Genomic DNA, 14,228 nt, shown 5'->3' on the forward strand with positions numbered 1-14,228 from the left:
AATGCTGTATTTACTGGGGGGGAAAAAACATGTTTTCAACCAGTACAACGTATTGAAAGCAATAAAAGGACAATGATTGGTCCCTGGTGATACGCCTTTCATTCACAGCATGTCCTAAGATCTTATCTCTCAGTAATATGGGTGTGTTTATGCCAAAGGCAATTTGCTTGCAGAGTGGATGACAATAAGAGCAAAGCTTCAATTTTATAACTACTTAAATTCAAACTTTGAACTGATCTTGAATGAGTTAACAGAATTCCAAGTAACACCATAAAATGCCACAAGTGTATCAGCTCATACTATGTTGTGCTTCTAAGGTTGCACAATCCAGTCCAATTATCATCTTCTGATATCCAAACACCAAAAACAGATTGTTCCCAATGAGCCACCAGCCTCTTGCAACCCACAAAAAAGTAACAACGCAGATATTAAAAAAAATACAGGACTGGCATAAAATATACACACATGAGTTTCAAAAAAATTATAGCTTTTCAAGAAAATAGCTTGACCAGACCATCTGTAACATGCCCAAATCTCAGACTGAATGAATAACCAAAGGGAGAAAAAAAATGCTAAAAATAGAAACATTCCCACCATAATAAATGGACAATAGTCAAGTGCACCAAATTTGAAGAGGTTAATAATCCTCAAGTGTATGTCCATCATAAAAACTTTGCCCGCAACTAATAGATCAAATTAATAATGTTCATTCACCTTCTTCCTCTTTTGTCTCCTTATTGCTTGTGGGGAAACAGACAGACACACAAGCATGCAAAACATTACGATTCCCATCGCACCGATTGCTTAGAAATGTATTTAGGGCTTGTGGTGTTTGTTCCAACAGAACAGCCTGTTCAAGATTCATCAAGTACTGCCTGGAGGCTTCATAATCACATCTCAGGATATGTTGCATTAATGCTTGTTTCTGCAGATGGCAAAGTAAAAACATTAACTGATTATAAGTACAGTATGTAATTAGCTTAACATACAACCATGTACAAGATTCCTTCAATTTTGATTGCTTTTTAAGAGAACAAATCAACTCGCCAGAGTACAGAAAAGATATCAGCAAATTTTCACCTTTCACCCAGACCACAGCTAACAATAGTCTTAAAGAAGGAACTGCAGATGCTGGAAAATCAAAGGTACACAAAAATGCTGGAGAAACTCCACGGGTGCAGCAGCAACTATGGAGCGAAGGAGATAGGCAACGTTTTGGACCGAAACCCTTCTTCAGATGGCTAACAATAGTCTGTTTCCTTTATTATCGTTACATTTTTTGCATATCTTTCATTCATTTCTTCAATCTCTCTATATCACAGTCCATCTCTCTCATTTCCCTTTCCCCAAACTCAGCCTGAAGAAGGGTCACGATCCAAAACGTCACATATTCCTTTTCTCCAGAAATGTTGTCTGATCCACTGGGTTACTCCAGCTTTTTGTGTGTCTACCGTAAGCAAATTTCACACTTCCTCAAACAAAAATGAAAAGCAACCAAATAATCAAACGGTTAATTCATGGTCAAATAATTTATTAGGTAAAATTTTGAAATATCCCAAGATCATCAGTCAGCTGCACCTGGATCACAGTTTTGTCCAGCATAATCCAAGACATTACTATCCGCGGAAAGGCTAGTCCTCAGCTCCTTATCATAGACCAGGAATTTCCCATTACAAGGTTCCCGATGCACTGACAATTTACAACAGGTGGTATATGCCATGTCCCAAGGTACACCAGATGTCTAAGCTGTCAGTTAAATTAAATGCCTATGAAAATCCTTGACATGAAAGAAAAACCCCCATTAAAATTTCAAACATTTTAAAAAAATCACAATTCTAAAAATACAATTACATTAAAAACAAAGTGATATATAGCTGCACCCATTCTTTCTACCAGCAGCCAATTTAACCAATTTCAATGGGTCCACAAGGAAATATGTTAGCAAGGAAATATGCAGAAGTTCATGTTGCTCTGCTGGACTCCACATTTATCAGAGCAATGCAAAGCAGCCAGATAACTTACTTTCATTTATTTTTATCAATTGCAAATTACAAATATCTTATTTGTTTTAAACTTTAGCAATAGCATTATTGTACATTGAGCAATATTCAAGAACTTTATTGGAGAGGTGGCGTATATAGAACATTTCAAAACAAAATGCACAAAGTCTCCATGGATTTTTCTTCTAAAATCATTAGCAAACAACACTATAACATTGATAAATAAGCCAAATAGTCTTACAAGCAAAACATTTCAGTCTTGAAAACTAATACCAAAGTATTGTCTTACTTACTGGCATACAAGCTGGCACTTAACCGACAAAAATTACCACTAAGTCCAAAATTGAAAGAAATTTTCTCCAATTATACATACTGCCATGGTTACGTGCCAATGTTTGTCACAACCCATAAACGTTAGCCTGAAGTGCTGCCTGCACATAATTTGATCCCATTTATCAATCATATTTAAAAGTGCATCTCAATGGCCTGGTGTATTTTTCTTCCCAAAATTCTCTTTTGCCCAACGATTATATATTTTTTGTTATATTATTAAGCACTTGGCCATTGATGGTTCACTGATTGATGATGTAAACTAAGTTAATACAGTCCACAACAATGAATCCCAAATTCCAATGTTAGACCTACCTCTACTGTCATTACAATGACAGCTGCTTTCTTTTTAATGGATGAATTTGCAGGAAGGTTTGTTAAAGAATGAATACCCATTCCAAGACTAGTAATTGGTGGAAGATCTAACCAGTCGGGATCACGAATTCCACCCATGCAATCTTTAGCCATTGGGTAGATTGTGCCATTTCCATCCCTGAGGATGATGGGTGACTCCTACAAATAGTAACAGGCAATGAGAACAATGCATTCAAACAAGGTACACATATAATTTGCACATTTCCCCAGTAATTAATTTATCATGTGATTAAGATTGTGAATTGTCATTTAAAGCATAATTGGCCGAATAAAACAAATAAGATCAAAACTTTGAATCAAATTGTTTAAGTAATGCCAGCAAAGAGAAAATGACCACACACACAAATTAAATTCAATTCTACATAGTCTTAATGCAGAATTCAAGACTCCACAAGACTTACAATTCAATAGTGAAGAAAAACATAGAAAAAAAACCCCAAAGTAACTCAACAAGTCATACAGCAGCTATAGAGAATGACTAAAGAGCCTGTCCCACTTCGACGACTGCCGGCATCATTGACCGACGTATCAGGTCACTGAAAAATTTGCGGCCTGATGCGGCGTGCTGACGTATGACGCGCGGTGTTTTTTTCAAGTGTCACAACATTTTTTTTGTAGCCGCTGGAGTTTGAAATGTTCAAAATCTATTGGTGACACTGATATGATGCCGGCAGTAGCCGAAAAAAATCGGCAAGTGGGACAGGCCCTTAACTGATTCCCTCCACTAACACTGCCTGACCCGCTGAGTTATCCCAGCACATTGTGCTCTGTTGAAGCTCCTGGTGTCTGCAATTCCTTATGGTTTCAATGGTGAATTCTAACTCTATTTTAACTGTCCATCATTTATTTAGATGTTTTAACCATTTAGCCACACCAACTGCCAATGCAGTTACAACCTCCAGGTACTGGATAGTACTACTATAAACATCACATCTATGATTAAAACAATTTTTACCAACACATCAATTTGGCACCACCAATTAGCATTAGTCCCAACTCTATAGTCTAAATTGAATTTCAACATTAATTTGGTCAAGAGAAAATCTACTTTTTATCTTCAACACTACGAACTCCAACTAAACTCAGAACTACAAGCTGCCTTGATTGTAACTAGGACGTCAGATTTTATTTTGGTTTTTGCACTATATATTTTTTAAATTCTTGAAATTCTTTTTGTTGTTTATTATGGTAGCTAATATCATGCTGCTGCAAGCAAGAATTTTATTGTTCCGTTTTGGGACATCTGACTATAAAACATTCTTGACTCCTGACAACCCTTACATGATTATCGGACACTGATAATGTAGATGAGGAAATCAATTACCTTGGGATACCTTCACATTTCAAATTTCAATGAATGGCAAGTGTATGCTGCAGGTTGCATTTATGCGGCAACTTTACTATTGCTTAATACAAGACTAATATTAACACAGTCAAAATAAGTATGGAGGCTTCTCTGAGGATATGGTCACCAAGATAAAGTGGCAAAGCAGAGAGATTAAGGCAGAGAGCCTGTATTCTAGACATTTTATAGCAAAGCTGCCAAAAGGGAAAGGAAATAGGAGGACACAAAAAGAAGAGACAAAATGCTGGAGCAACTCGGCGGGACTGAAGACAAGGAATGGGTGACGTTTTGGGTCAAGACATTTGATGGCGAGCATTTTGTGTCTATCTTCCATTTAAACCAGCATCTGCAGTTCCTTCATACACAAATGAAATCGGGAGCAGCAGAGGAAATTACAAAAAGGGACAGGGCGCTGCAATTTGAAGAAGAAAATAATTTAAAAACCTACGTACTAATGGACCAGGCAGCTTGCCAGCACAAGGGTCATTGCTATGCAAAGCAAGGATAAGATTTAAAAAGGGGCAAAGATTTAGATGCTAAAACTGGTGGCCAGCCAAGACAGCAGTGGAAAAAATCTGAATGGATGCGAAGAAAAGCATGTATGAGAACCTCAGTAACAGACAAATACAAAAGCAGTTTGAAAATGGCTGGTTATCAGAGCTATTACAGAGATAATGAATTGCTTTTGTGATGTAGATGTGAAATCATTGGACAAAATATTGTCCAAAGAGAAAAATAAAAATAAATCCCAAGGTCTTTTGAACCATAGTATGACTTGGCTTTGATCGGTGTTTAGGGAGGTGGGAGTTAAGTCACCCTTAAACCAAAATTATAATTCAGAAAAAAATTGTTCACGAGGCTTTCAGGAATCTATTCGGATTTTGATCACATCAAAATACCACACATAGCAAACAGGGACCATGTAAATGTTTTAATACAGAATTCTCAGTTGAATATTGTACTTCCAAAATCAACATTAAACCACTCCCTGGAATCTCACGTGATTCTAGTAATAAAGCTCTCAGAAACTGTACCCATTTTGATCGAAGGACAGCTATTGCACAATTAGCATTAGTTAATATCTTCAACTACTGGACCTCGTGTACTTGTTGAACATTGAACTCTACTTGAACTGGTTATAGTACTTGTCTTAATGACCTCCTCTGGCAGCTCATTCCATATACCCACCACCCTATGTTGAAAAAGTTGCCCCTCAGGTTCCTATTAAATTTTTCCCCTCTCACCTTAAACTCATGTCCTCTGGTTCTTGATTCTCCTACTCTGCGCAAAAGATTGCATCACCCTATCTATTTCTCTCATGATCTTATACACCTCTATAAAATCACCCCTCATCCTCCTGTGCTCCAAGAGCTACTAGAATTGAACAAAAACAACATTGGGCCAGTCAGCGACATCTATAAATAGTGAATGAATACAAACAGCTGCCCTTAACTACTGAAAAAATGAACATTTAAAAATGCCAGGAAAAGATGAATATTTCTTGAGTTTACTCAATAGTTTAACCAACAGGACTTAACACACAAAAGGGTCACAAGTTATTTGGGAGAGGTTGTGGAAAGAGAAAAAATATTCCTTACCTCAGCACATCATCTATATAATACCCCTTATCAAATCACAGTTTTGGATATATTGAGTGTGATGTCGTGTCCATATGGAGGGGCATGTTTCATTTGATTGTAAAATAGAGGGGAAACTCTATTCCTAAGTTTGGGTTCATCACACTGTTGGGTTCTCAAGCTTTATTAACTCATTGGATTTACAAAGACAAATTAATGGATTTAATGTCTGGGCAGAATTGTGGCAAATGGATTTTAATCTATTCTGGAGTCATCCAAATCAGTGCCTGTGGAACAAAAACCAAGATAAAACCTGTGCAGATACAAGGAACTGCAGATGCTCATTTACAAAACACTAAGTGCGGGAGTAAATCAGTGGGTCAGGCAGCATCACAGGAGGATATGGCTGGGTGGCGTTTCTGGTCACAACACTTCTTCAGACTGATAAAACATGTGCTCATGTGAAAAAGCTACTTTTATAACTACTAAACCAGGTTCGCTTCTTAATAAACAGACACCACACAAACTGTTTGGTAGACCAGTTCACAACTTTACTTATTATCGGCCGATGGAAGGGAGGGAGAACTCCAGTCAAGTGACCATTACAGACACTTGACCGTCCTCCGTTCACCTCCTCTGAACAACAGAATTACATTGCCTTAAATAGGGTTTTTTTGTCCCCTTAGCACATTTCACAGACATTAGTCATGGTCAGAGGTACAGGAAAAGGTTTCCACAGAATGCATCACATCAAAGGCCTTTTGTTTACATAGTACAAGATAACATTGGCCATTTGGTTTACGACATTTTATATTTCTACTTCCCTGGTTCCTTTCTCGTCCTTCATAAACATTGGCTATTTGGATAAGGCCATTTTATCTTCACAGAGATCACCCTAGCTCTTTCGCTGCTTCCACTCTGTCATTTGGTCCCTCATAAACATTGGCCATTTGGTTTATGGCATCTTACTTCACAGATATGACTAGCTGTTTCTCTCTTCCTTTCTCGCCTCCTCCCCCATAATATTGGCCACTTTGTTTACGGCATCTTACTTCAAAGAGATCTAGCTCTTCTCTGCTTGTCACTTGGGAGACAATGTTATGGTATTTATTATCCCACACACTGCAACCTGAGGCAAGCCTAATTTGACAATAACTATAAGCTGTAAGCTAGCCCAGAAACCTATTTTAATATCTTCTTATATTTTAACTAAAATTCAGCTTCATCACATGCAGCAAGAAAGCGAATGGTATGTTGGTATGTTATCATTCATAGCAAAAGGATTTGAGTATAGGAGCAGGGAGGTTCTACTGCAGTTGTACAGGGTCTTGGTGAGACCACACCTGGAGTATTGCGTGCAGTTTTGGTCTCCAAATCTGAGGAAAGACATTCTTGCCATAGAGGGAGTGCAGAGATGGTTCACCAGACTGATTCCTGGGATGTCAGGACTTTCATATGAAGAAAGACTGGATAGACTCGGCTTGTACTCGCTAGAATTTAGGAGATTGAGGGGGGATCTTATAGAAACTTACAAAATTCTTAAGGGGTTGGACAGGCTAGATGCAGGAAGATTGTTCCCGATGTTGGGGAAGTCCAGGACAAGGGGTCACAGTTTAAGGATAGAGGGGAAATCCTTTAGGACCAAGATGAGAAAAACTTTTTTCAAACAGAGAGTGGTGAATCTCTGGAACTCTCTGCCACAGAAGGTAGTTGAGGCCAGTTCATTGGCTATATTTAAGAGGGAGTTAGATGTGGCCCTTGTGGTAAAGGGATCAGGGGGTATGGAGAGAAGGCAGGTACGGGATACTGAGTTGGATGATTAGCCATGATCATATTGAATGGCGGTGCAGGCTCGAAGGGCCGGATGGCCTACTCCTGCACCTATTTTCTATGTTTCTATGTTCTATGAGACTGTGTCCATTGGATTGGACCTCCATGGAGAGAGTGTGCATGTGGGATCAGAAAGCCATTTTAATTGACAAATGCTAGCTCACTTGTCTGCCTGAAATTCTGTAGGATTTTGTGATTACGCATGGTAATTCCAAATATAGAGGCAGCAATAGCACTTTAGACTCCCCTCAAATCAAAGGGTCAAAGCAACTCGGGATGAAGTAAGATTATGCTTGGTGCTGTGCCATTTGGTGGTTTGCAGCAACGCATGGAACTTGACAAATGAATGGATAAAAGGAACGTGTTGAGATGCACTACTGACTCCACACTGCTGACAGACTGTGGACTTGAGATCTATGTGTTTGTTGCATCTTTTTAAGCCCTTATGGTCAAGACCTGCCTACAATAGTACAATAAGATACTTACGGTTGAAATTCATTCTCAGCCACTTGCTTCAGACATACACCAGGACACACATATATACACACACACACATACATAGGATATACACCAAAATAGACTACAGCTTCGCACACTACAGCTCTGCCTTTAATACCATTATACCATCCAAGCTCATCGCCAAACTTGCATTCAGCACTCATCTCTGCAACTGGATCCTCGACTTCCTGACCAACAGATCCCAATCAATGAGGATAGGGAACATCATCCTCTACAATAATCCTCAACACAGGTGCTCCACAAGGATGCGTTCTCAGTCCCCTTCTTTACTCCTTCTACACCCACCACTGTGCAGCTATTTACAAATCTAATTCAATTTACAAATTTACGGAGTACAGAAAGAAGATTGAGAACCTTGTGTCCTGGTGTCGAGATAGCAACCTTTCTCTCAATGTCAGCAAGGCAAAGGAGATAGTGATCGACTTCAGGAAGCAAAGTGGTGCACATATCCCAGTTTGCATTGATGGCGCCGAAATAGAGATGATTGAAAACTTCAAATCCCTCGGAGTAAATGTCACCAACAACTTCTCCTGGACCACCCATATTGAAGTAACAGCCAAGAAAGCACACCAATGCCTCTACTTCATTAGAAGGCTTAGACAATTCGGCATGTCTCCAACAACTTCTACAGATGTGTCGTAGAAAGCATTTTATCAGGATGCATCACAGCTTGGTTTGGGAACAGCTCCATCCAAGACTGCAAGAAATTGCAGCATATTGTGGACGCAGCCCATACCATCACACAAAGCAACCTCCCTTCCATTGACTCCATTTATACCTCACGCTACCTCGGCAAGGCTACCAGCATAATCAATGACGAGTCGCACCATAGCCGCTCCCTCTTCTCCCCTCTCCCAACGGGCAAAAGGTGTAGAAGTGTGAAAACGCACACCTCCAAATTATCACCTGTTATCAAGCAACTGAACCATCCAACTAGAGAGCAGTCCTAAACTACTATGGACCTCACTGGTGACCCTCAGACTATCTTTGATCGGACTTTACTGGCTTTATCTTGCATTAAACGTTATTCCCACATGTACCTGTACACTGTGAATTGCTCGATTGTAATCATGTGTTGTCTTTCCGCTAACTAGTTAACACACAACAAAAACTTTTCACTGTACCTAAGAACACTTGACGATAAACCAAACTGAACTGAAAATCCACTTACAGAATTTGGCTCCACTGATTCTAGTAACACCCATTAATCTCAATACAGGTGCACAACCTTTTATCCGAAGATCCAAATAACGAAAACCTCCGAATAGCGGACATTTTTTCGGTCCTTGAAGAAAGGTCCTTGAAAACGTTCACCGAGGGCGGCCCGCAGAAGTGACAGCGGAACCTCCGCTCGGTCCTCGAAGAAAGGGGTACTAAATCCCCATTCATAAAAGAGAAGGTGAGGGTATATTGCGCGGGAGGGTTAATAATTGACAATATGCTGCTGCCTGCCCGCTGAGTTTAAAGGTTCCCACGGTAGACTCACGATACACAGTGCAGATTGTCGCTCCCTTCAGTTTCACCCCACCTACGCCCCTCTGCTTCCCGGCCATGTATGTGACCCCTTCCCTCCCCTCTCCAGCTCCCCGCCCATTGCACCGGCGCGGGGGCTTTGCACTGTCTTCCCTTCAGCTCCAGTCCAGGGGGGTGGCCGGAGACGTCAGGACCAACGGGACACCAATACAATACAATAATAACCTGCAGCCATACAAAAAAAGAACCAAGACACACACCAACACAATTCAATTCACATAAACATCCATCACAGTGAGTCTCCTCCTCGCTGTGATGGAAGGCAAAGACTTGTCTCTCCCCTGCTCTCCATTCCTCTCCCAAAGTCGAGGTCAAAGCCCCCGGCGGGCGCTAGCAAGTCCGCGGCAATTTACAACCGCGCCGGGCGTTGTAAGGCCCCGCTCCAGGTCACTTTCAACCCCGTAATTCGGGCGGGAGAAGTCGCCGTTGCCGGTGCCCCGCAAAGCAGTCTCCCACCGGGGACCCGCGAGCTCCCGGTGTCACCATCCACCGGAGTCGGGTCGCAGCAGCGCGCCGCCGCAGCTCTCCACGCTCCGAAGCTGGCTAGCTCCACGGAGGTAGGTCCGCAGCTCCGTAGGTCCACAGCGCCCACCGACCCCAGGCCCACTGCAAGCACGGAGATCCCAGAGACCCACAGCCAGCAGCAACTCCAGCCCAGCCCCGCTCCAACTCCAGAGGAACACGTAGGGGCAGAAGCTGATGGTGTGCAAGGTACGTCTTGTTCTTGGGGTGGCGGATGAGGGGGCGCAGCTCGGGCTGTGGGCAAACTGCCACTTGTCGCCGTAGCGGCCCATCGGGGAGCGGATTCCTCCGGAGTTGGAGGGGGAGGGGGGTATTGTGCTGTTTGATCGCCCCCTGCTATCCCAGGGACAGGGAGACACAGCGGCTTTTTAGACTGGTGGGCAATCACTTCCAAAGTTCTGCCCACACAGTCAGTACACCTCTCCTACACTGCATTTCATACAAACATTTATTCTGCAAGAAAAAACTACATTGAAGACTCAAACTAGCGATCGAGTAACTGCCAGGATCAAGGCGCAAACTCGCGACCTTGCGGATATGAGCCGAGCACTCTACCACTGAGCCAGCCATTAAAATCTACGCTAAAAAAATTCCATTCCGAAGACCGACAAATTCTGAATTACGAAAAGTGGCTGGTCCCAAGGCTTTCGGATAAAAGGTTGTGCACCTGTAGTAATATTCATACTGGATTATAATGCAGAGATAGCCAAATATAAAATAATATTACTTACCTGCCCAGCTGTATAGATCGCGACATTGCGTTCATTCTGTCCAAGAAAAGCAACACTGCTTGTTGGAAAGTTGTGCTCCTGCTCAGCTTTACCCGTAGCGAGGTCAAAGATACAGTAGCGTACCCAGCTCCCTGTCTTCAGCACAGTATGAACTCCTGGTGATCATAGCAGTTTAATTAATTAAAAAATAACAACAATTACATTAATCGATTTAATATAATTAGAACAATTTATAACCTTAGACTAGTTCAATAAACTTTGCTTTCATTTTGATCATTTTTAAGTGTCCGAGCAGATTTTTTTCAAATAACCCAACAGAAGTTATTACTAGGAATTGGATACAATATCAACTGCTTGAAACCTGAGCAGGGTTTCACTTTAAAAGAATTGGAACATGCTATTTTAGTTTTGGAGAGGAAGAACTGCAAAAATAATTTCATTTTTTGTCATTCTGGTTGGAAAACAGATACATCCTTTTGAGCAATGTTCAAGAATGATAGCACTTCTGGCGAAAAATACTCAACTTCCAAACAGTTTCAATCACCATTTTAAAAAACTCAGCTCTATTTTTCTACCAAACAGGACAATTTCACATTTTTCTATAATATGTTATTTCACCAGCCATTTCTTCACTCATTCCCTTAAACATTTTATGCACCCATAAAACCACATTACATTCTCCTGACTTTCACTGCCAACATCTTCATATCATCAGCAAGATATATTAAATACTGGACTAAGTGGGACCCGTTGGGTCCCAGCGTCACATGGGAGGTCCCCCAACGCAATATTCCACCTCTCCACCAATTCCGATATTGGTGGCCAGTGGGGGGGGAGGGCTTTCTGGAATGCTAGGATGGGTGTTGTGGGCTGAAGGGACTAGTTTCCAGAGGGCTAATATGGACTTTGTGGGCCGAATGGATTCTTGGGCTGGCAGCTGACTCACTCACGGCTGGTGGGCTGGCAGCTGACTCACGGCTATTCCTTGAAATCCCATTTGAAGCAGGGTGCAAGGACACCAAATTCAAGTGCAGTTTCTTACCACTTCAAGCAGAGTGCAAGGCCACCAAATTCAAGTGCAGTTTCATTCCATTTCAAGCAGGGTGCAAGGCCACTAAAGACAGCGAGTCGTGACCTCTCCCTCCTCCATCTTGCAGAGACTGAGCCACACCCACACTTCTAGTTTTTATAGTCCCTCCCCCCTCCTACCAGAATGGGCCTGGCCTTCATGGCATGATTGACAGGAGAGGGAATCTCAACATCTTTTAAACACTAATAACTCTTTTATTTTTCATCAATGGGAAAAATCCTCGGCACCTGATGAGCGGAGGGGGACTCTGTAAGATGGCCAAAAATCACAGCGTACGTGGTAGCGTTTTTTCTAAAATCAATATAAAGTGCAAACAGGAAGTGGTCAAGAATAGACTTTTAATTGTATAGAAGGTACGGCAACTTTAATTGGGCACGGCAACTTTAATTGGGCAACACAGCTTTAGCATTTCCAAACCAAAAGCAACACAGCTTTAGCATTTCCAAACCAAAGGCAACACAGCTTTAACATTTCCAAACCACATTAAGGGCACTGTCAGGTCAGTAAAACCACTCACAGTTTAGTGGACATGTGCTCAGTGTTATTCACAGCTCTGACTGAGAGACATGACCCTCTCGATCCCCATGAGGTGTTGACTGAGGCACTCAACACTTCCGGGTTTTATAGTCCCTCCGGAAGGGGAGTGGCCTTCAGGAGAGAGAATCTCAACATTTTTTAAACACTAATAACTCTTCTATTTTTCATAGATGGGAAAAATCATCTTGTCCTGCGCAGCGGAGGGGAACTGAGTAAGATGGCCAAAAATCACAGCCGTAAGTGGCAGCGTTTTTTCTAAAATTAATATACAGAACAGGAAGTGGTTAAGATCAGACTTTAGTAACAAAAGTATTGCAAAAGTTCAAAAATTACCACATTCAAACATTCCATATTATCAAATCTGCAACCAATGTTTTTTAGTCATGATTTCCCTTTTGTAACAAAGCACTGACCATTCCAATTGTTTGTTCTTTGGATATGCTCTATTACCATTTTTTAAAGTAACAGATTCCAACATTTTTCCTACAATTGATTCACATATCTCCTTCCTCCTTACTAAATAGTGCAGCTTGGGATGTTAGCTAACAGATATCTCTCTCAAAACCTTGGGATGAAGGTCATTAACCCCTATTCATTGCTTTCAATCCCATTAGTTTCTGCAACTTTTTTTCAAAACAATAACACAATTTTCTTGCCAATCCCTTCCAGTTGTGGTCTTCCACTATTTCCAGATGGTTTTATGATGCTGATTTACATGCTTACATGCTGATTTTTTCACTCTTACAAATCCTCTGGACCTTTCAATAGACATAGACAAAAGGTGCAGGAGTAGGCCATTCGGCCCTTCGAGCCAGCACCACCATTCAATGTGATCATGGCTGATCATCCCCAATCAGTACCCCGTTCCTGCCTTCTCCCCATATCCCCTGACTCCGCTATCTTTAAGAGCCCTATCTAGCTCTCTTGAAAGCATCCAGAGAACCTGCCTCCACCACCCTCTGAGGCAGGAAATTCCACAGACTCACAACTATGAGAAAAAGTGTTTCCTCGTCTCTGTTCTAAATGGCTTACCCCTATCTAAACTCCAGAGTGTACAAGCTCCATTCTCTCAGCATATGACAGTCCCGCCATCCTGGGAATTACCCTTGCAAATCTACGCTGCACTCCCTCAATAGCAAGAATGTCCTTCCTCAAATTAGGGGACCAAAACTGCACACAATACTCCAGGTGTGGTCTCACTAGGGCTCTGTACAACTGCAGAAGAACCTCTTTGCTCCTCTACTCCTCTTGTTATGAAGGCAACATGCCATTCGCTTTCTTCACTGCCTGCTGTACCTGCATGCTTACTTTCATATACTGATGAACAAGGACCCCAGATCCCGTTGTAGTTCCCCTTTTCCCAACTTGACGACATTTAGATAGTAATCTGCCTTCCTGTTTTTGATACCAAAGTGGATAACCTCACATTTATCCACATTAAACTTCATTTGCCATGCATCTGCCCACTCCCCCAACCTGTCCCTGCATTCTCATAGCATCCTCCTCACAGTTCACACTGCCACCCAGCTTTGTCATCTGCAAATTTGCTAATGTTACTTTGAATCCCTTCATCCAAATCATTGATGTATATTGTAAATAGCTGCGTTCACAGCTCGTTTTATAGGTCCTCAGCAAAATATTTTTTCAGTCTAGACTTTGTCTTTAGTTTTTAGACTTTAGAGATACAGCGCAGAAACAGGCCCTTCTACCAACTGAGTCCGCGCCGACTAGCAATCGCCCTGTACACTAACACTATCTACACATTAGGGACAATTCACAATTTTACCGAAACCAATTAACCAACAAACCTGTACATCTTTGAAGTGTGGGGGGAAACCC

At 41.6% G+C, this 14,228-nt stretch overlaps 1 protein-coding gene across 19 annotated transcripts in view; it reads right to left on the reverse strand.

Annotated features, from left to right (window-relative positions):
- ubr5 (ubiquitin protein ligase E3 component n-recognin 5) overlaps window positions 1–14,228 on the reverse strand; it is a 146,735-nt gene that overhangs the window by 69,390 nt on the left and 63,117 nt on the right. For all 19 annotated transcript variants that reach the window (XM_033018958.1, XM_033018959.1, XM_033018970.1 and 16 more), the window contains 3 exons: window positions 10,763–10,917; window positions 2,646–2,843; window positions 715–925 (listed from right to left, as the gene is read on the reverse strand). In XM_033018958.1, coding sequence (XP_032874849.1) covers window positions 715–925; window positions 2,646–2,843; window positions 10,763–10,917 — 564 coding nt within the window. The remainder of the gene's footprint in view (window positions 1–714; window positions 926–2,645; window positions 2,844–10,762; window positions 10,918–14,228) is intronic.

Source organism: Amblyraja radiata, chromosome 4 (genome assembly GCF_010909765.2).
Source record: "Amblyraja radiata isolate CabotCenter1 chromosome 4, sAmbRad1.1.pri, whole genome shotgun sequence".
NCBI classification, from domain to species: Eukaryota; Metazoa; Chordata; class Chondrichthyes; order Rajiformes; family Rajidae; genus Amblyraja; species Amblyraja radiata.